Raw genomic sequence first — 23,180 nt, 5'->3', positions numbered from 1 at the left:
ATTCCACAATGCTTACAGGGCACTCATATCCCTTTTCATTTCTTGTGTGGCTAAGTCCAGACTGTGGTAGGGTTTCTAGTTTAACAGAATAATAGACTCCCACAGCATGGAAGCAGGCCATTAAGCCCATCAAATCCACCCCGACTCTCTGAAGAACGTCCCACCTAGACCCATACCACCCCTGTAGCCTGCATATCCCTGGACACTGGGCAATTTAGCATGGCCAATCCACCTAACCTGTACATCTTTGGACTGTAGATGGAAACCAGAGCAGTCAAAGGAAACCTGTGCAAATAAGGAGAGAAACTCCATACAGACAGATGCCCAAGAGTGGAATCAAACCCGGGTCCCTGGCACTGTGAGGCAACAGCACTAACCACTGATCCAAGTTGTTGCTTCACTAGATAATTATGGAAAAGCAGACTTTTTTTATTATTAAAAAGAAAATCTCAATATATCCCAATTTATTATCTATACTATTCAATGCACCTTTTCTTTATTTAGAAGATAGAAAATTTTTGTGTTAATTAACATTCTGAGGGACAGTTTGGAAATTTCCAAAGTGAATTCATGGCTTGCATTCATCTGGAATTTGATTTTTTTTCTGTTGTTGATTCTGATCACAGGCTTTGAGTGCTATTTATAAACTTTGAAAACTTGCTGTGTGTAAGTTATGAAGCATTTTGTTTTACTACTCAGAATATGTTTTTAAAAAATGTAATATGTTCAGTAAAATTTTCCAGACTAAATAAATAGAATGTGTATTGACATGTATGGGAAGAATATGACAATCAGCATAAAATTAACTGTTTCATTCTGATGACAAAATATTTTCCAGTCATGTTGGAGCTCTGATAATAAACAATAAAACATTTTAAAATAAAGTTTTCTCTCATGCAGAATGATGATATTGAAACTGATATTAACAAGTTGAAGCCTGTTCATGAATTGGGGCGACCAATAGAAGAACTGGAAGTATACAACCAGTTTTTCCCAGAGCTTACAGAAGACTTTCAGGTAAGAAAAAAAATCCATTCTGCTTTGTGTGTAGCATTGCAGAGTTTGGCGTTTGTTTGCTTTCTCCTTGGTGCTGTCAAAACCAAGTTCTGTATCTGTAAAATCTGTTCAGTAAAATAGTGCTGTGCTATGTTTTATACTAAAGGAGAGACATGAAAAGTCAACAGGGATGATTCCAATACTGTAGAATGTTTGAGAAGGCATGCATATTGATATACCTGGCAGAGACCATTCCCTCAGTGATTTCCTCATTAGGTCCACACCTCCCACCAACCCATCATCCACATCCAGCACCTTCCCTTGCCACCACAGGTGGTGTAAAACCTACGCCACACCTCCTGTCCTCACATCCAGCCAAGGCCCCATAGGGTCTTTTCACATCCAGCAGAGATTTTTCTGCATATCTATCCACCTCATACTGTGTCCGTTGCTCTCGATATGGTCTCCTGTACATCAGGGAGATAGGGTGCCAATTCGCCGAGCATTTTAGGAACATCTCTGGGACACACACACTCAAAACCCCATTCCCCTGTGGCCGACCACATCAATTCCCTCACCCACTCCCCCAAGGACAGGCAGGTCCTGGTCCGCCTCCAACGCCAAATCTAAGCCACCTGACAAATGGAGGAAAAACGCCTCATCTTCAGCTTTGGGATCGTTCGACCATACAGCATCAACGTTGACTTCACTGGTTTTGAAATCTCTCCTCCCCCCACCTCATCCCAGATCCAGTCCCCCAACTCAGCACTGCCCCCTTGACCCATCCTACCTGTTTATCTTCCCACCTATCTACTCTATCCTCCCCGCCGACCTATCACAGTCACCCCCATCTACATCCACCTATCACCTTTCAAGCCACTCCTACTCTCCTGTTTATCTCTCAGCCCCCTCTCTCCTCCCAAACATTCCTGATGAAGGGCTTATGCCCAAAACATCAACTCTACTGCTCCTCGGATGCTGCCTGCTGTGCTTTTCCAATGCCACGCTTTTCAACTCAAGCTGCTATGCAGCATTTTGAATTCCTTTATTATACATTGCATGAGATCTACACCATCCTTGCATGTCTTGAAACTTTGGTTTCACACAGATGGCATAAACTGGGGGTAAAGCTGCCAAACATATCTGAAAACTAAAGTCAAAATAGTCCATTTTGACAGGTTTCTTGAGTTGTTTCTAACAAACAATGCCCAGTTTGCTTTTTCAGCTATTGTGAGACACACATTTCAAGAGCTTTTGAGTGCCTGAGTCAGACATATAAAAAGTAATTTCATATTAATATCAGTGACCAATTATATTGCTGGCTCCTTTGCATATTTCTCTCTTTTTGCTAGCAATACAATGGAAATTGACTAAATTTGCTACTAGGTCTGCCATCTACTGTTTGGTAAATATGGCACATTTTCATTGATGTGTCTGTCTCATGAATGAGATTTGTAGCTTAGGAGTGGCAGTGAAAAGACCTCAGTAGAGAAAAGAAACAGCTAAAAATTGACAACAATTGACTTGCCGGTCTCCCCTATCTCTAAATCCTTGAACATAACTAAGATCACAGACCCTGATGCCATCCCAAATGTGTGGTAAAGCTCTGTGCTCCAAAACTAGCCAATTCCTGGCTACCTGCTGTGTTGCACTGGAATATTAGCATCTACTGGATAATGTAGAAAATTGCTCATCTTGTCCGTAAAAGATAGTGAATCAAGTCTGGGTAGTACTGTCTTATAAGCTTGCACTCACTCATCCAAAAATGATGGAAGGAGTCAGCTACTATATCACTCTCTAGTCATCAGTTTCAATTTGTTGTAGCTTTCATCTAAACATGGACACAAGATTTTAGTTCTGAGACCAAAATTAGAAACGATGATGAGATAAATATGAAATATTAGCTTTAACTCTGAGCAAGTCTGGCTATAACAACCATGCAGAGAGATTTGAGATTAACTAATTCAACGAAAATAAGTCAAAAAAATTATATACGGTCTATTCTGATTTGAAACGATAGTTCCATTCCTGTGCAATCCGTGTTATAAAAAAATCGCGAAATAGCAGCACCATTTAAACCAATAGGACTAGAATCACATTATAACCAATACATCTAAGGAAAGTTTGCATTCTACAAATAATGGTCTAAATTCTTCAATTGCATTATAGCCACTTTGCGTTGATGGAATAGGCATTATAGCAGAACTGACAATGCAGTAAAATAGTACTGTAGAGTCACAGAGATCTACAGCACAAAAGAGCCTTTTGGCCCCTTGCAACTGCATGTTTAAAAACAGCCACTGAACTATTCTAATCCCTATTGGTCATAACCTTCCACACACACCTCAAAATACTTGCAGGCAGTAATTATGAGATTCCCACCGTCCTCTGAATTAAAATATTTTTCCTTGCATCTCCTCTAAACTTTCTGCCCCTTATCTTAAATTTATGCTACCTGGGCATTGATCCCTCCAATGTTTCTTCTTGTCTACCCTATCTATACACCTCATAATTTAATACATTTCAATGGTATCTCCTTTCAATTGTCGCTTTTAAGGAAAACAACTGCAGTCTGTCCAATCTCTCTTCATAATTGAAACTCTCCAGCAAAGGCAACATCCTGGTAAATCTCTTCTATATCCTCTCTAGTGCTGTCACAGCCCTTTGATAATATGAACTCCAGAAATGCACGCAATACCAACATTTGTACAGTTCCTGCTCTTAAATTCTGTGCCTCGACTAATAAAGGCAAGTATACCATTTGCCGCCTTAACCACTTTATCCATCTGTTCTGATACCTTAAGAGGCCAGCATAAAGCGTACCAAGGACCCTATGATTCTCGGTGTTTCTCAGAGTCCTCCCATTGATTGTGTATTCCCTTTGTCTTTTTTGCCCTGCCCTGCCCTGACCTGTCCTGGTGCATGACCTTTCCAACATGGATACATAAAAAGCACAAATTGGGACCTGTAGTTATTAAGTACAGCAACAAACCAAATAGGAGTAGGCCATTCAGCCTTTGAGCCTGCTCGATAATTCAATGTGATCATATATGATCATCCAACTCACTACCCTATTTCTGCTTTCTCCCCATACCCTCTGTATATCTAAGTCCTTCTTGAAAACATTCAATGTTTTGGCCTCATACTACTTTCTATTGCAGAGGCTCTCTGCTACAGAAGGCTCACCACTCTGCGGATAAAGAAATTTCTCTTCACCTCAGTCCTAAATGGCTTATCCTGTATCCTTAGTCACTCCAGGTCTGCACTCCCCGGTCATCAGTAATATAATTTCTGCATTTACCCTTTCATCAGAAATGCCATTCCCAGGAATCAGTTTGGTAACTCTTTGTTGCATTCCCTCCATAGCCAGGGCATGTTTTCTCAGATAATAAGACCAAAACTCTTATTTTAAATTGTTTGTGGCCAACAAAATTTTGGGGCATTTCAGAAGGCTGCTGAATATAACATGAAGAGGTTCAGGTTTCTACATGGTCTACTTACTAACTTGTTTTCATGGAATCATTACAGATGTGAAGCCAAGTGTTTGACTTTACTAATACTTAAGGACCATACCAGAGGGAGTACCTCTTTGTTTATCCTTCTTTTGCTTTTAAATCTGTTATTTCTTCTTCTACTTCACTATCTCAAAGATCTGGAAGAACAAAAATATCTTGTTTAAAAGTATTGCTATGACTTTAGCTGATGTTATTACCAGAAATGTCTGATCCCAGATAGGAACCTGGTTTGATCGATCATATTTTGATATATTTTGGTTTTAATGAAGCGATCACTCACTGAAACATTAGCACACATGCTGCAAATTTTGCTTTAACTGATTAATGGAAGCTTATCAACAAAAGAAATTAAACTAAATCAACCTATTTACTTACATTACAAATTGATAGGTTTTTAAACATATATTAAAATATTATCCCATTAAACTCAAAATACTCCTTTATAAATTTAAAGAAAACAACAACTTTTGCGCACTACCTACAACATATTGCTGGTACAATATCTCCAAAAATAACATTTCTTCAATACTGTCACACCAGAGTGCCTGTATCTAATGCACTCTATTGGGTTTAAGCTACTTGTAAGTTGAATTTTTAGACTAGAAAGGCAGATACTGCCTGCCTGGAGCTATCTTATTCTTGAGCTTAAATGTACTCTTCTTTAAATAATCTCTTATTGGTTTTATCCAAGCGTCTGTGCACTGGGACTAACACTATCTCCTCACTCTAGCGTAACCTCATTCAATATATATCTTTCCCTTCTTAGGAGCACAGTTTGGAACCACCATCCTATTTTAAGAATGTCACAAGACTGCTCCTGAGATTGGATGGATTGGTATTGTATCCACTAGAGTTTAAAAGAATGAGGGGTTGTTCTCTTAAAAACCTATAAAATTTTAGCAAGACAAGACAGGTTGAATGCAGAAAGGATACTCCCAATGGTGGGAGAGTCCAGAACCAGGGATAATGGTTTAAGGACAAGGTATAAATCTTTAAGGATAAGATAAGAAATTACTTCACCCAGAGAGTGGTGAGCAAGTGCAGTTCCCTCCCTAGTACGGAAACATTGTATGTTTTCAAAAAGAAGGTAGATGTAGCTCTTGTGTCTAAAGGATTCAAGGGAAGTTGGGTGCAGGATGAGGGTATGGCAATCAATGAGCAGTCATAATCATAATTGAATCTCCTACTTCTCCTGTCTTCTGTGTTTCTTGCTTTCTATGTTTCTCACATTTCTGTTTTCACACGTTCAACCTGCTCCCAGTATAAGGTTGCCCTTATCCCCACTAGCCTTCACTTTCAATAGGGGATCATCTTCCACCATATCAGTCACCTGAAACAATCTATTCACTTTTGTGACATCCAAGCCCACTCCTCATTCCAACAAACCTTTCCCTGTCCATGGCAGCAATGCCTGTAGCACCAGTGGAACTATACTCCAGCAAGGACTTGTTGTCCTCAAGATATGAGGGAGAATGAGTAAATTTGTAACGGTGTAAAAAACCAATTGAAATATTTTCCATAATATAATTATCTATCCAGGTTGAACTCTGAAATGAATAAAATACTTTTCAAAGTACTTTTCTAGAGCTGGCTACTCTAATAACTCTAAACGTAAGGCTGGCTTCTTGTTACTGGTAGGCATGAAGACGAGTCATAAATCTGGGTTCACAGCTATTAACATTTTGATCATTTATATATAAAATGAAATAGTGAACTACAATAGTTTGAAGAACGCATTGCCTCAAACATTATTCTAGCATGGTCTGGAATTTTATATTGATATGTCCAAGCCATAACCACAATATTTATTTTTAGTTTATTTTCTGCCTCCTTTATTCTAGGCATATAACCTTTCTGGAAAAAACCATGCCAGTGTATCAAGGGCTGATATTCAGCAGCCAGGACCCATTATTGTGCCTACAGCAGGAGAAGAGATGCTATCAACAAGCAAAGTGATTAAAGTTTCTGTTAAAGAAAGTAATACACCGGAAAGCCAGCAGATTCTACCTAATGTTTATCGCAGAGTTGCACAGGACCATAAGCTACCAATACTTATAGATCTGCAAAACAATGAGCAGAGTAAAAATAGTGTAAACTCGCAGTATTCTAAACAAAATGGCCATACTACTACACAACGTTTGAACAGTGAAATTGCTAAGGGTTTGGATGGTATGTCCTTGCATTGTAAAAATGCTCCTAATGATGTTAAGTGTTGGAACTCGAGGCACATGAACGGAATTGAGAATAAGCCCAGCCTTTTGACACTGGGGGATACCTGTAGCAAAACTTGTCAACAGCTCTCTGGTTGTGGAAAGTCATTATTTTCTTCACCATTTGGCCAGCCTCCGTCTTGGCAGCAAGTTGGTTCTCAGCTGGGTCAGTTGTGCTGTTCTGGTATTGATACTGATGCAGAGGATGAGTCCTCTATAAGCTCTGAAGAGCCAGGAATTTCTGAATTACCGGAGCCTGGTGTTTTGCAACCACTTCATGACTCTGATCTTTATGTTGAAGTTGTTAAAAAGACTAAATCTGTACCTGAATACAATGAAGTAGCATACCCTGATTATTTTGGACACATTCCACCTCCATTCAAGGAATATCTTATAGAAAGACCCTATGGTGTACAAAGGTGAGTAGGATGGTGATATTGCATGACAAAAAAAAAAGAGAAATTTCAATGGAAGATAGAGGCAACACCAGAATTGAAAAATTTGCAAAAGATAATGTATGGCAACATTGTGCTTTGGTATGCTAAGCCTGAATTTTGTAAACTTTTTGATGATAAAAATGAGAGAGCATAAGGAAAGCAGATTTATATTTTCATTAACCGCATGTATGATTATATCTTACTGAATTTTTGTGTATTTATCTGATATATATTTTAACATGGAACCTATGAATACCTTAAAAAATGATTCATAATGTACTAAAACATCTTAACATTTAAATCAGAAAATAGTTAGAATAAATATACTATGTTACAACATTGCATGAGCATTAAAAAAAACTATATATAATGTTCATAGCATGAAATTGTATTACACTGCCTTTGTTATATAAATTTAGCACATTTTGGTAGCCATTATCAACTAGCTTAGTTATTAAATATAGGAAAGGGTTCTAGTCTACTAAAATATAGAGCTATATTTACAGTCCATATAATACCGCTAGATTTGATTTGTGAATTTTTTCAAAAGATTTGGCAAATACTCTTTATAAAATTTTACTTTCTTTACTCTTGTTAGGTTTATAGAATAGCTAGTTTAATGTCAGCACTGTGCACCTTTGTAAAATAATATCTGTTTCATCGTTCTTCACTGCAATTTACTACGTGTCCAATTAACATTTTTTCTATCACAGAGCAAAAATATTCCAAGATATTGAGAGACTGATCCATGCAAATGACATTATTGACAAAATTGTGTATGATCTTGATTTTCTAAGGTGAGTTTGCTGTCTGTAGTCAACTTTAGTTCCACTCTCTAATGTTCATGTATAATGTTGTCTCATATGTTTATTAAATACATTTTTATATTCTTATCTCACTTAGCTATCCAGTACCAGAAGATGGAGAAACATTAAGATTCAATTCACAATTTGAATCTGGTAATCTTCGAAAAGCCATTCAGATCAGAAAGTAAGATTGACAATATATCTTTGCAAAAATTATCATTTGACTAAGCTGAAGTTTCCTGAAGTTTGAATAATTTATTATATTTTGTGCACAATAATATATTCTTTCTCTTAATTTTTAAAAGATTGGTGATTTAAGTCACTTCATATCTGCAGACTCTATCCATTCTTCAAGAGCATTTACCTCTACTCTAAATGTTAGTGTCTCTCACAATGGCTTTTGCTATACCAAAAATCTGGTCTGTTAGAACTCAGCTCCAAGTTCAAGAGGCCCTGCTGCATTCAGGTTTCCCTCCTGTGACGATCATAAACTGCCCCCTTTCTCCTTGGTGTGAAAATAGAATTAGTCAGAAATGCATTTTGGATTTGAACATCCAGATCTGCTCACCATTTTGAAGTTGTGCAGAGTCCCTCCAGGACCATTGAAATGTGGGCCTATAACTCTAAATGGCATTAGCAACAACATGACATATGTGACTATGATAGTAGTTGTGTGGTGGAAAGCGGTGACTGGGAATTGGCAGCAAGGAAGATGATGGTAGTGGAAGGACCATGTGGTTCTATTTTTGTGGGTTTATAAACTGGGGACTGAAATGAGAAAGAATTGTTTTTACTGGCTGCAGGTGTTAAATCAAGTAATCTAATACCCAAAGCAGGCGTGTAGCCAACTGTTTGAACAAGCAGTGCTTGACATTCAAATCGCAGATGACCTGGAGCCAAGGGTATGTACTGAAGTCATTCCTGTTGGCAACAAGAAGTTGATTGGTCTGTGAACTAGTGACAGTTATTGATGACAAAGATCATTTGCTTGCAAACAGCTGTGTCATTAGTTCTTGACTGTCTCAACAGCTTGGAGCTTGAAACAGGTTAGAGAGAAAGAGCTGTGCCACTCTTCCAGCCCAGAAGCTGTCAACTCTTTGCAAAAACTCCATTGAAACCTGAAGAAAAGTAGTAACTTTCCTGTTACTGTAGGCGATGACTTTTGAATTGATAAATCCAGAGACATTTTCCAAGTGAACCAGTATGGAAGATATAGACTGTAGGGAAATAGATTCTGGATTAGTGGTGCTGGAAGAGCACAGCAGTTCAGGCAGCATCCAAGGACCAGTGAAATCAACGTTTTGGGCAAAAGCCCTTCAACAGGAATAAAGGCAGAGAGCCTGAAGCGTGGAGAGATAAGCTAGGGTAGGGTGGGGGTGGGGAGAAAGTAGCATAGAGTAGGAAATGACCTGGGAGTTGCAGTGGGAGAGGGACTCCCTGTGATTCTTGTAGAGAAAACTTCTTCAAGACAGGCATCCTTGCAAGAGGATTCACAGTAGGGTTAAAATCAATGAGATAAAAACAATGACTGCAGATGCTGGAAACCAGATTCTGGATTAGTGGTGTTGGAAGAGCGTGACATGTTGCAAAATGCCCAGATTACAGAGGAGGAAGTGCTGGATGCCTTGAAATGGTTAAAAGTGGATAAATCCCCAGGACCTGATCAGGTGTACCCAAGAACTCTGTGGGAAGCTAGAGAAGTGATTGCTGGGCCTCTTGCTGAGATATTTGTATCATCGATAGTCACAGGTGAGGTGCGGGAAGACCGGAGGTTGGCAAACGTGGTGCCACTGTTTAAGAAGGGCAGTAAAGACAAGCCAGGGAACTATAGTCCGATGAGCCTGACCTCGGTGGTGGGCAAGTTGTTGGAGGGAATCCTGAGGGACAGGATATACATGTATTTGGAAAGGCACGGACTGATTCGGGATAATCAACATAGCTTTGTGCGTGGAAAATCATGTCTCACAAACTTGATTGAGTTTTCTGAAGAAGTTACAAAAAAGATTGATGAGGGCAGAGCAATAGATGTGATCTATGTGGACTTCAGTAAGGCATTCACAAGGTTCCTCATGGGAGACTGATTAGCAAGGTTAGATCTCATGGAACACAGGGAGAACTAGCCATTTGGATACAGAACTGGCTCAAAGGTAAAAGACAGAGGGTGGTGGTGGAGGGTTGTTTTTCAGACTGGAGGCTTGTGACCAGTGGAGTGCCACAAGCATTGGTGCTGAGCCATCTACTTTTTGTCATTTACATAAATGATTTGGATGCGAGCATAAGAGATACAGTTAGTAAGTTTGCAGATGACACCAAAATTGGAGGTGTAGTGGACAGTGAAGAGGGTTACCTCAAATTACAACAGGATCTGGACCAGATGGGCCAATGGGCTGAGAAGTGGCAGATGGAGTTTAATTCAGATAAATGTGAGGTGCTGCATTTTGAGAAAGCAAATCTAAGCAGGACTTATACACTTAATGGTAAGGTCCTAGGGAGTGTTGTTGAACAAAGAGACCTTGGAGTGCAGGTTCATAGCTCTTTGAAAGTGGAGTCGGAGGTAAATAGGATAGTGAAGAAGGTGTTTGATATGCTTTCCTTTATTGGCCAGAGTATTGAGTACAGGAGTTGGGAGGTCATGTTGCGATTGTACAGGACATTGGTTAGGCCACTGTTGGAATATTGCGTGCAATTCTGGTCTCCTTCCTATCGGAAAGATGTGAAACTTGAAAGGGTTCAGAAAAGATTTACAAGGATGTTGCCATAACTGGAGGATCTCAGCTACAGGGAGAGTCTGTACAGGCTGGGGTTGTTTTCCCTGGAGCGTCGGAGGCTGAGGGGTGACCGTATAGAGGTTTACAAAATTATGAGGGGCATGGATAGGATAAATAGACAAAGTCTTTTCCGTGGGGTCAGGGAGTCCAGAACTAGAGGGCATAGGTTTAGGTTGAGAGGGGAAAGATATAAAAGAGACCTAAGGGGCAATGTTTTCACACAGAGGGTGGTACGTGTATGGAATGAGCTACCAGAGGATGTGGTGGAGCCTGGTACAATTGCAACATTTAAGAGGCATTTGGATGGGTATATGAATAGGAAGGGTTTGGAGGAATGTGGGCCGGGTGCTGGCAGGTGGGATGAGATTGGGTTGGGATATCTGGTCGGCATGGACGGCTTGGACCGAAGGGTCTGTTTCCATGCTTTACATCTCTATGACTCTACAATGTGTATTTCTTACACACCAGTAAAAGCAGCCAGAAAATAATATCGGAACAACAACAGTTCCAACCAGCCAAAGAAGGATCCTCTCAACTTCAGAACCAGCAACCAAAGAGCACTGAACTGATTTTCCACTTTTTGTACCTCTTCCAACAATCTGTTTTCCCCAATTATCTGTCTCTGTGCAAGGGGAGTTTATAAGGTGATTAGAATTTTAGTTAATAGTGTTATGTGCCAATAGCTTATATCTCTTTATTTGGAGTATAGTCTAGTTAGTTGTAATCAGTAATAATCCTTGTTTAGTACAGAAACTAGATGTGCTTTCAATTGACCTTAGCCTGAAAGTCAAGTAAATTGGGGTGTGTGTACGTTTTTAGAAGGACTCTATTTACAGCACACTATGCCAGTGAATATTAACAAAGTTTGGAAGCTTGTGGTCCAGGATTTGGATTGGATTGGAAATAGCGGTAATGAGAATTGGTTGTAGTTTGCTACTGAAGAGATGAAGGGAAAAGTTTGAATCATTGTACCACACTTACTAGCACCTTTGTATTTGCATGGCATGGCTTGAGCTGCAGACATCAGAATAAGGTTCATGATGTCAAAGGTTAATGTAACTGGATTCCATGGTCCTTCTATGTCCCAATTTGCTAATAACTATGCTAAACTGTCATTTGTGTATGATGTGAATGCTGATTGTTTACATTAAGAACCTGTTCTGTTCTTGAAACTCCTCATGCAGGTTCAGTGAATCTAATGGATTCACCACATTAGGGCTTATTGTCATGATGCTATGATGCAGTGAAGGCACAGAGAAATTGAGGAGCTGCAAATGTGCCAGCAAATCCAAGATGAGTAATAACCTCTGGCATATATCAAACAAACAGTTTCCACATAAAGAAGTTGCAGCTGATGGTCCTCACAGGATGTGAAGAGGTACAAGAGACCTCGAGTCTATTGTCCCCAATGCCATTTCCTCCAGATGAATGAGAGGCAGTGTTAGTGCAGAGGAGGATGTCCCGGAATATCATCACAGAACTGTCATCTGCTGGAATATGACTTGCAACCCTAAAGGATGGGTGGCAATTCTGTCTCAATGGCCATCCAGGCAAGAGTTGCACTAAATGTTTATGCAACTGGCTGTTTCCAACGATGATTGGGACTTGTGTGGGATCTCTCAATCCTCAACCACAAACGTATCACGGCTTGTTATCATTGCAGTTTATGCCAGATCACACTGTTACATCTCATTTTCCCTATAACATGGTCAGTACTGTTGCTCAGGCAGCAGGCTTTGCCACAAAAAATTACTATACCATAGACTGTTCACACACATTGAGAGAACCACACCATAGCATGTCTAACTTTATCAAAAGAAAATGCTTCCAATCTGCAAATCTACAAGTCACCTGTGTGATAATGCTGTCACTTTAAAAAGGTTATTTTGTTCTGGGTTTTTTTGAGGAGAGGTTGAAAAGGCAGAGATGACGAAGTGGCTACTGAAACGGCTTAATTAAATAACTTAGGAGACCTTTTAGATTTGTTTTTAAAAGCAGTATAACAATGAAAGGGGAGTGGGCAGTTCTCCCAGACCAGGCTTCCAATTTTTGTTTTGTTAGCTTTAGTAGTCAGAAGCCATTTGGGATCCCAGAAGAATTGGAACTTTAATGAATGATTTCTAGCTGCTACATTCTCCAAAATATCTCTATATTGTTTCCTCCTGGATTGGAGAACCACATGGAAAGATCTGTGTCTGAATTTACCTCTTTGCCAAGGGGTAGGTTTATGGGATGCTACTATATCGGAACAGTTAATTAGCAGGAGATGCAGTACCCATTATTTGGTTAAGTTTTATAATAGTTAAGTTATTCTAAATTCCTCTTTCTTTTGTTTGTATTTTAACTATGGTATTTAAATAAATTGTGTTTTACTTAACATCAAGTAGGTTGACCATTCGTACCACATCTAGAACACAGCACTTCACATCCAACTTTAAAGTAAGAAAACGTTAGTGTCTAGGCTACTTTCTTAAAATATTTTGAGGGGGTATGGTCTGGTCTATTACATCTGTGATCATCAGTACCATATCATGGAGATCTGTATCAATTATACTGGAAGCTGTCTATATCCTAGGAGTCTCAGACTCCTGCTTCATGTCAAATGCCAGATGCCTAACAAGGATGGACTGCTAATAGACCAGAGCTGCACTCTGTAACATGGCCAATGACTCTGTTATACAATCCTCTATATGACATCAAATATAAATACATTTATTCCACAAGGACCGTCATGAAGCAAGCCATCTGAAGATGAGGTTCCAATGCTTGGATCAGTATAGGGTACATTGTGCCGCCTGTCCTTGTATGCTATATTCTGCATGATGCAAAAAGAGGATGTGGTGGATGCTGAAAAGCTAAGAGTGGCAGTTGCCTTTTGAGAAGACAATTGAGAACATTGAATAAATGGAACATCATCTTCATCATGATACAGCAGTGACACTGCTGTATCATGCTGAAGATGATGTTCCGTCTATTCAGCAAGTTTAACAGGAATTAATTCCAATAGTTGTGAATTGGATGAAGTAATCAGTCACCGGATAAGTTTGTTGCTGCCTTGAAAATCAAGAAACCCCTGTTTATTCTTAGAAATAAATGCATTTTTTTTTCATTTGCTAATTGTTATTTGGTAAACTAAACACATTTTATATAGTAAATACGCTTGTTAACATTTAAACAATTAATTGATATAATTTTAATACTGTAACAGGTATTTTTTATAAGTACTTACTGTCTAACCTATTGCTTTGGAATTTTCTTTTACTGAAATGCATGTTTACCATTGTCGAAAATCTTCTCTTTCTGAAATTTGCTCAATGGCTCCTGAATTGGGAGCAAAATTCCCATGTGCCACCTCCCCCTGCCAAATGCAAAAAGGATAGATAACTCTGCTCCAGAAAAACACATTGCCTGGGCTGTTTTACAATGAGTGTTTCTTCTATTGACAGCCCAGGTAAGATTTTCACCAGTATTTTTTTTCAAAGACCATATATTTATTGTGTGCATGATAAGCACATCAGGTTCACAAAACTTTCCTTTGACATTTTTAAGTTGATATTTTATGGTCGTACAATTCTCTAACAGCATTTCTCATCAGCAACTGTTCAAAAATTCGTTCTTGGGATGTACGGATTATTGGCCAAAATTATTACTTTACTACTTGTGCTCACGTAGTAAGGTTAGCCTTCTGTTAAATCATTTCTCTTAAATTATTAGGTTACCATGAGATTGATACTGGTGTCTGCCATGACTGTAGTAGCAATATTTAAGAAATGTGAAAACTCACTTCTGAGTGGGGAGGTATTTAAAATGCCAGCAGTTTTCATACAGCGTTTGCATTCTGCAGAATCTGGCCTTGTTGTCACCTTTTGTTTGTTCTAGTTACTTCATTTTTGGCCTGATATTTGTGTCTCAGTTCCTTAGTGAAGTCTCCAGTTTTCTAATCATATAACTGATCTTTATATTATCTGCATAATTATTAATCATACTTCCTAAATTAAAATCAGAATCATTTACATATACATCATTACAACACAGGGTAAATTCCCCTGCTAATTTAAGCCAGCAACACAGAAAAGATTCACCCTGTGCTGTAATCTGTTAAAATTTGAGAGGCAAAGAACTATTCCAGAGGTCACTATTTGAAGTAAAAATTAACAACTTTTTTCTTTAAGTCCAACAGAGAATAGTAAAACCAACAACTATTTACAATTCCTTTCTCTTAAACCTATCTTTTACCCCCCCACTCTACAATACTAGTCCAATACAAAATCCTGATTAAGATTTACAAAAAAAGTATCACGTTTCAAAACCGGTCAGCTTTGTTGAGTCTCCTTTGTAGATTTTCCTCTGTAGGTTCTCTCCAGGTCGGGTTCGATGTTCTGCTGTGCAAACTTCTTCCATAGACAGGTACCTCTTTGAGAGCTCTTGAGTAGCAGCCTACATTTGTTGGTCTTCTGGCAGTTCTCTCTCTCTAGCTGTTCAAAATGTCCAGTTTTATAATCTAAGACATTGGATCATTTCGTTAGTTTTAATATTATCAAAATACTAAATTCAAATTTGATTGGATTCTGGTATCTTGGGGCATAATTCAAACTGAATGGCCGAATTTGAATTTGTTTTTGTTCCATAGTAACATAGCTGCTGCGAGCTGTTTCGATCAAGTGTTACATTGTTACCTTGTTCCGGACTCTTTGTTTTGTCCTTGCTAGCTTTTCAAGTCTCTTAAAATTACAGTACCTCTACACTTTCATAACACCTTCCCCTTAAGAAAAAAAAAAGAACCATCGTAATGAAAAGATGGCATCATTTTTTTTCTCTCTTCTTTAACCACAATATCCTGACATATATACAACTTTAATCTAAGTTCATATTAATTTGTTCCCACATAAGATTAATATCTATTCAATGTTATACTTATATATTCTTTATCAGTTAAATCCGCAATATCGCATCTGCGATTACATTCTTACGACCCATGACATGTACGATATGTAAATTAGAAGTCTGTAATGTAAGATTCCAACAAAGTAGTTGCATTTTCTTGTCTTTAAAGCATTCCAAGAATATAAGAGAATTGTGATCCATGTACACAACCGTCTCTGACACATTGTTTGTGACATATACGTTAAAATTCTGGAAGGCCAGTACCAAACTCAATAGTTCTTTTTCAATTGTGGAATATTTCTTCTGGTGGATATTGAGATTTTTTTCGAAAAGTAACCAACTGGCAGTTCAATCTCATCATCATCCTTCTGTAGCAGTACAGCTCCGACTCTAACGTCACTAGCATCGATGGCAACTGTAAAAGGCTTTGAAAAGTTTGGTGTAGCTAAAACTGGTACAGTGGTTAATATTGCTTTCAAATGGTCGAATGCCTCCTGGCATTGTTCTGTCCACCAAAACTTTGTGTTCTTCTTCAGCAAATCAGTTGACGGCACCACTACACTGCTGAAGTTTGGAACAAACTCCTGATAGAACCTGCTTAGTCCCAAGAATCGAAGCAACTCTTTCTTTGAGGTTGGTCATTGAAATTCCTTGATGAGCTTCACCTTTGTGTTCCCTGGGGCCAACCTTCCATGACTGATATGATGTCCCGAGAACATCACCTCTGCTTTTGCGAATTCAGTTTTGTTTAAGTTTATTGCCAGTTTTGCTTCTTGTAGTCATTCAAAGACCTCTGCCAACTGTACTATGTGGTCTTACCAGGACTCACTAAAGATCACTACAGCATCCAAATAGACTGAACAGTTTGTTAACCCAGCCACAACTCTGTTCATGAATCTTTGGAATATGGCAGGTGTGTTCTTCCTTCCAAAGGGCATCACTTTAAACTGATATAGCCCATTTGGGGTTAAAAACGCAGAAATTTCTTTCACCATCTCTGATAAAGGTTCCTGCCAGTAACCATGCAGTAAGTCCAACTTAGTGATGTAAATGGCTTGTCTGATTTTGATGATACAGTCCTCCAATCTCTGAATTGGATATGAGCCTGATTTTGTAATGGAGAATCCACAATAATCCATGCAGAATCATTGAGTCATGTCCACTTTGGGGAAATAAGACGATTGGTGAACTCCTCTCGCTCTGGCTTGGTTCAATGATTTCCTCACGGAGTGTGGCCTCTACCTCTTTCTGGACTTGTCTGGCTTTGAAAGGATTAAACTGATAGGGGTGTCGTTTTATTGGAGCACTATTCCCGACTTCATGTACAATAGCATTAGTCCTCCCCATCTGATTCTTACATGTGTCGTCATACTGCGGTGACGAATCTTTCAACTGTGTTCTATGCACCGGAGACAGATATTTTACTGACCTGGAAGTAAGTGAGGACTGCAGATGCTGGAGATCAGAGTCTAGAGTGTGGTGCTGGACAAGCACATCAGGTTAGGCAGCATCCAAGGAGCAGGAGAATTGACGTTTCGGGCAAGAGCTCTTCCTGATGAAGGACTCTTGCCCGAACGGTTGATTCTCCTGCTCCTCAGTCCGCAAGGACTTCTTCATTTTTTAACATATTTTGAGGCACATCAAAATCCACACTATCTGGATTTGACATACCCAATACCATTTTTGTCTATCTGGCATTTTTACTAGATAGTTCACCTGTGTCAACTTTTTCTTAATTTGATAGAGACCATTAAATCTGGCTTTGAAGGAATCTCCTATCACTGGTAACAATATTAACATGTCAACCCCTCGGGGAAAACATCCGAGTCTCGGAGCTTTTATCTGTAACCCACTTCCTTCTGTGCTGTACCCTCGTTAGGTGCTATTTTGCTAACTCACTGACTTAATTTAGTCTCTCTCTCACCTCCGATACATAATCTAATCTGACTTTGGTCCTGTCAATTGTTTTATAATTAATTTCAAAGGGCTTCTTACTTCATGCCCAAATATTAACTCGAAGGGAGTGACCTAAGTAGATTTGTTTAGGGCATCTCTGATGGCAAACAATACGGATGGGATAACTTTATCCCAATCATTTGGATAATCCTGACAGTATGCTCTCAACGTGATCTTCAAGCTCTGATGCCACCTTTCTAAAGCTCCCTGGGATTCAGGATGATATACACTGGATTTAAAGTGCTGTATACCTAAGCTATCCATAACCACCTCAAAGAGCCTAGCAGTAAAATTTTACCCTTGGTCCAACTGAATCTCTCTGGTTAGCCCATACCATGTGAAGAAAATTACTAACTCCTCAACTACCCTTTTTGTCTTGATTCTCCATAATGCAATTGCCTCTGGAAACCTGGTAGCCACATTCATTATGGTTACAAGTACTGGCTCCCAATTTTAGTTCTTGGGAGAGTACCTGCACAATCAATTATAACCTGCATGAAAGTTCCTTCAAGTGTAGGAATTAGCAACAAATGTACTGGTTTTATTACTGCCTGTGGCTACATACTATTTGGCATGTGTGACATGTATGGCAAAAGTTAACCACATCCTTGTGCATTCCAGGCCAATAAAAATGTTTTCATATCTTAGCCCCGACTCTTTCATACCCATAGGTGACCTCCTACAGTGTTTCATGTGCTACCCATTACACTTCCTGTTTGTATGCTACCGGCAACACAATCTGGTGCACTTCGCCCCATTTCTCTTCCGCACTAACCTGCTACAGTCTCCATTTTCATCGCTGGATTCTATCTTTCAGATACTAATCCTCAGGAATATCCTCTGTCTCCTCTTCAGAGTATGCATCCACATATATATCTTTTATCATCTTGCGGTGCTGTTGCAAGTCCCTTAGCCTTTCAAGACTAAACACTTCTCTCTGATGCTCTGTCAGTTCAGGTGTTTCTTGCACCATTATGTCAAACAGGGTATCCGCTAACTGAACCTCAACTCCTTCATCTTTCTCTTTAGTTTTGCTTTGTGCTGTGATTTGTAATAGTGTGATCTGGTTACCATATAGTCTGGGAAAATACCAGGATATTTCTGTTTTAACTCCTCAGTTTCTTGATCTTTCTTGAGCTTCTCCACAACAAGGGGTGTCACTCCCACCTTGGACCCTGTGAAAACATTCCCAAGAACAAACTGACTTCCTGGAACTGGCACTCTGTTAATCACTCCCTCTGTAACTTCCCCAGTCTTGAGTTGGTACTCCAACCTGATCTTACATAGGGGAACATTAAATTTCTGTCCATCTATCCCACAAATTACCACACTCTCTGATAACAGATCAGAAAGAGTACAAATTCATTCATCTCCTACTATCAGCTACTGGTTAGATCCTGTATCTCTCAAAACTATAACTTCTTGTCCTTCTTCCCCCCTGTTCTTTCTGAGTAAACTTTACTCAGAAGTAAATTCTTCGTAGAGATTTGGTACTAACTCCATATCCAACCCCTATCTAGACTGTGCCCTCTCCTGTAGCTCCTTAGCTCTTTGTGTTTCCTTTACTGCTTTCACTAATGCCATTGGCTTAGCTTCTCTTATCATATCTTTTCCCACAGTGCCTTTCTTTAGCGACTAGCACTGTGGACTTTATTTGTCCCACTTTACCACATTGGAAACACCTGAGGCCTTTCAGCTCCTCTCCACCCTAGTGGGCCTCTTTTTTTTAACCTGTTGTAAACTCTTAGCAATATTCTTTATTCTTTCTGGCTGGAAGCTTGTCTTATGTGCCAGCATGTATTCATCTGCTAATTCTGCTGCCCTTCTCACTTCTTGAACTTTCTGTTCCTCCATGTGAAATGTGAGTTTTTAAACTCCTCCAGCAGAATAATCTCTCTTAGAGCCTCATAGATCCTATCTATTTTTAAAGCACGCACCCATCTATCAAACTGACTATGTTTAATTCTTTCAAACTCAATAGAATTCTGACCTGGTTCCTTCTTTATGTTTCTGAACCACTGTCAAAATACTTCTGGTACCAATTCATAATCACTTAAAATAGTCTGTTTGACCTCTTCATAATGTCTTGACCCCTCATCTGACAGTGCAGCAAATACCTCACAAGCTCTGCTCAGTTTAATTTGAACATGCATTACCCATAAATCTTTGGACCACTCCATCTGCCTAGCCATTTTTCAAATGAAATAAAGAAGGCTTCAACACCTTCCTCATCAAAATGTGGCAGAGTTTTGACGTACTTGTTTATATCACCATCTTCTCTTTTAATCTCTATCCTGTTAACTTGACTCTGCCTACTAAGTCTCAACTACTTGAGTTCAAATTCTGTCTCTCTTTCTCCTTCCCTTTTCTCTCTCTCTTTGCTTTGCTAATAACCTTCTCTCTCTTTTTCCTTTCTCTCTCTTTTTCCTTTCTCTCTCTCTCTCTCTCTTTCTGTCTCCCTCGCTCTTTCCTCTCTCTCTCTGTTTATCTTCAAACTCCATTTTCCTCAATTGTAGTTTAAGTTTTTCTACCTCTATTGCACTTATCTATTTCTCTGACGCATCTAAGTGTTCAAGTAATTCCATTACAATTTCAGCTTTACTTTTGTTCATGGTTAAACCCAAATCTAACTTATTTGCTAATTCTAAAAGTATGGCCTTTTTCTTTCCTTCTAAACTTTCTTGGCAAATTTGAGAATCATCTTCAAACCCCAGAACCTCTTTTGCAATTTTAAGGGCCATTTCTCTCGCTAATAATGTAACTAACCACAGTCACCGAAATTAAACAAATTGTCTCACCTGCATTTTATTTAAAGATCTAGCACACAACCTATTTAAATCTACTGGGTTTTCTCATATGCTGAATCTATTCAAACAAGTCCAAATGTTAGACTGGATCTGTCTAAACATGTTCAAATCGTGGACAAAAGCCCCCAAACTGTTACAGCACGGGGTAAACCCTTCTAATTTAAACTGGTAACACAGAAAAGATTCACCCCATGCTGTAATCTGATAAAATTCAAGGCAAAGAACTATCCCAGAGGTGACTATTTGAAGTAAAAATTAACAACTTTATTCTTTAAGTCCGACAGAAAATATTAAAACCAACAACTATTTACAACTCGTTCCTCTTAAAGTTATGTTTTACCTCCTACTCTACAATACTAGATTAGATTATTTACAGTGTGGAAACAGGCCCTTCGGCCAAACAAGTCCACACCAACCCGCTGAGGCATACCCATCCAGACCCATTCCCCTACATTTACCCTTGCACCTAACACTACGGGCAATTTAGCATGGCCAATTCACCTAACCTGCACATTTTTGGACTGTGGGAGGAAACCGGAGCACCCGGAGGAAACCCACGCAGACATGGGGGGAATGTGCAAACTCCACACAGACAGTCGCCTGAGGCGGGAATTGAACCCAGGTCTCTGGCGCTGTGAGGCAGCAGTGCTAACCACTGTGCCACCGTGCCGCCTAATGGTCCAATACAAAATCCCAATTAAGATTTACAAAAGAAAAATCACGTTTCAAAACCGGTCAGCTTTGTCAAGTCTCCTTTGTAGATATTCCACTGCAGATTCTCTCCAGGTTGGGTTCGAAGTTCTGCTGTGCAAACTGTTTCCACAAACAGGTACCTCTCAGAGAGCTCTTGAGCGAGCAGTCTACATTAATTAGTCTTTAGGCAGCTCCCTCTCTAGCTGTTCAAAATGTCCAGTTTTATACCCCAAAACATCAGATCATTTCATTAGTTTTAATATTATCAAAATACTCAATTCAAATATGATTGGATTCTGATGTCTTGGGACATAATTCAACCTGATTGGCCAAATTTGAATTTGTTTTTGTTCCATAGTAACACAGCTGCTGCGAGCTGCTTCAACCAAGGGTTACATTGTTACCTTGTTCTGGACGGTCTGCTTTGTCTTTGCTAGCTTTTCAACTCCTTTGAAGGTACATTACCTCTACACCTTCATAACAATATATATCACAACAGAAAAGAAAAGGACCTGCAACATGATCCTGCTTTTCCTCACTGGAAACAACCTTCTAATCACAAGTGTATCCCTCAATCTCTTTGCTTCTTCCTACAGAAATATTTTTGATCCAATTTACCATTTACCCTTGGATCCCATGGACCTTTACTTTCTTGACTGGTCTCTCATGTGGGACCATGTCAACGACCTTGTTAAAATCCTTACAAACCTCTTAAAAACAGCTAATCTCATCAGTTCTTCATATTATCTGATCAATAAATTCAATCAAGTTAGTCAGGCATGATCTCCCCTCATAAATTTATGCTTTCACAGTCCTGTCAGGCTTTAGACTTCCCTCCCTAAACTCTCTGCCTGGTTATCCAACTTTCCCTCCAAATAAAACTATTTCCTTCACTTAACTCTTGGTCACCTGTCTAAATATCTCTTTATTTGGCTCCATGTTGTGTCCTTGGTACCTTTTTGTTATGTCAGGGGTGCTACATAAACAAACATTGTCGTATGTAATCTGTGATTTTCTAAATTCCAATTACTTTTTCTAGGTTTGAATATGACCTCATCCTTAATTCTGACATAAACAGTAATCACCACCACCAATGGTTTTACTTTGAAGTGAGTGGAATGCGAAATGCTGTTCCTTATCGATTCAACATTATCAACTGTGAAAAGTCCAATAGTCAATTTAACTATGGTAAGCTTTTTTTTTAATGTTTCAGTATCTTATTCTTATCTTTATTTCAGTATCCTCAATTATTAAGCAAAATGCAGACATGTCATATTTGAAAATATCCTTTTGTTCCAATGCCCAGTAATAGCATTTGTATGATCGCAAATATTAGAAATTTATGTTATGACCAGCGATAACCCTAATATTATAATGTGATAATGGTAAGAATTCTTGTTAGATTTTCAATATCAGCCACATTATAAACTTATTTTTTCCAATCCACAATACTTAAGATCACTTAATTTTGATGAGATTAACTGTATACTAATTGTTACATAGAGTACAGTTTCTCATTCATTTGACAAAAATCAAGTGTGGAAAATTCAAACAGGAGTTAATAACAGGAGCTTTACTGGCAACAAGAGCAGTTGATGAAATATGTATTGAAATCCAAAATAATGATTTAAATGTTGAAGTGGTTGCATTAAATCTTTCAATTTATGGGGAGGTGCAAGTGATAGTGGCGTTGTTAGCTGACTCATAATCCAAAGACTCCGGCTTATGTTCTCGAGGCATGGGCATGAATCCCACCATGGCAAATAGTTCAATTTGAATTCAATTAACATAATTGGAATTTAAAAGATAGCCCAATAGTAACCATCAAATCTTACTGTCAATTGTGGTAGAAATCCATCTCATTCACTGATGTCCTTTAGAGAAAGATACTGCCATCCTTACCTGGTCCGGCTTACATGTGACTCCAGCTTAACAACAATGTTGTTGACCCTTAACTACCCTCTGAAATGGATTAGCAAACCACTCAGTTGTACTGAGCATTTCAAGAAGGCTGCAGTTAGAGATGGACCTAGCTAGCTGCTAGGTCAATTTCTGTCAATGCATAATGAAAAAAAGTTGTAGACAATGTCAATTTAAGGAAAATAGTT

General features: G+C 38.9%; 1 protein-coding gene across 5 annotated transcripts in view; it reads left to right on the top strand.

The window, feature by feature from the left end:
* The window catches only part of agtpbp1 (ATP/GTP binding carboxypeptidase 1), a 336,457-nt gene that overhangs the window by 205,042 nt on the left and 108,235 nt on the right, over positions 1-23,180 (top strand). For all 5 annotated transcript variants that reach the window (XM_060838211.1, XM_060838238.1, XM_060838220.1 and 2 more), the window contains 5 exons: positions 901-1,017; positions 6,353-7,140; positions 7,872-7,955; positions 8,062-8,148; positions 22,112-22,260. In XM_060838211.1, the coding sequence (XP_060694194.1) occupies positions 901-1,017; positions 6,353-7,140; positions 7,872-7,955; positions 8,062-8,148; positions 22,112-22,260 (1,225 nt within the window). The remainder of the gene's footprint in view (positions 1-900; positions 1,018-6,352; positions 7,141-7,871; positions 7,956-8,061; positions 8,149-22,111; positions 22,261-23,180) is intronic.

The sequence above is a fragment of the Hemiscyllium ocellatum genome, chromosome 2, assembly GCF_020745735.1.
Source record: "Hemiscyllium ocellatum isolate sHemOce1 chromosome 2, sHemOce1.pat.X.cur, whole genome shotgun sequence".
Taxonomy (NCBI): Eukaryota; Metazoa; Chordata; class Chondrichthyes; order Orectolobiformes; family Hemiscylliidae; genus Hemiscyllium; species Hemiscyllium ocellatum.
The sequence above is the reverse complement of the archived record's forward strand: the minus strand, read 5'-3'. Positions and strand labels throughout refer to the sequence as shown.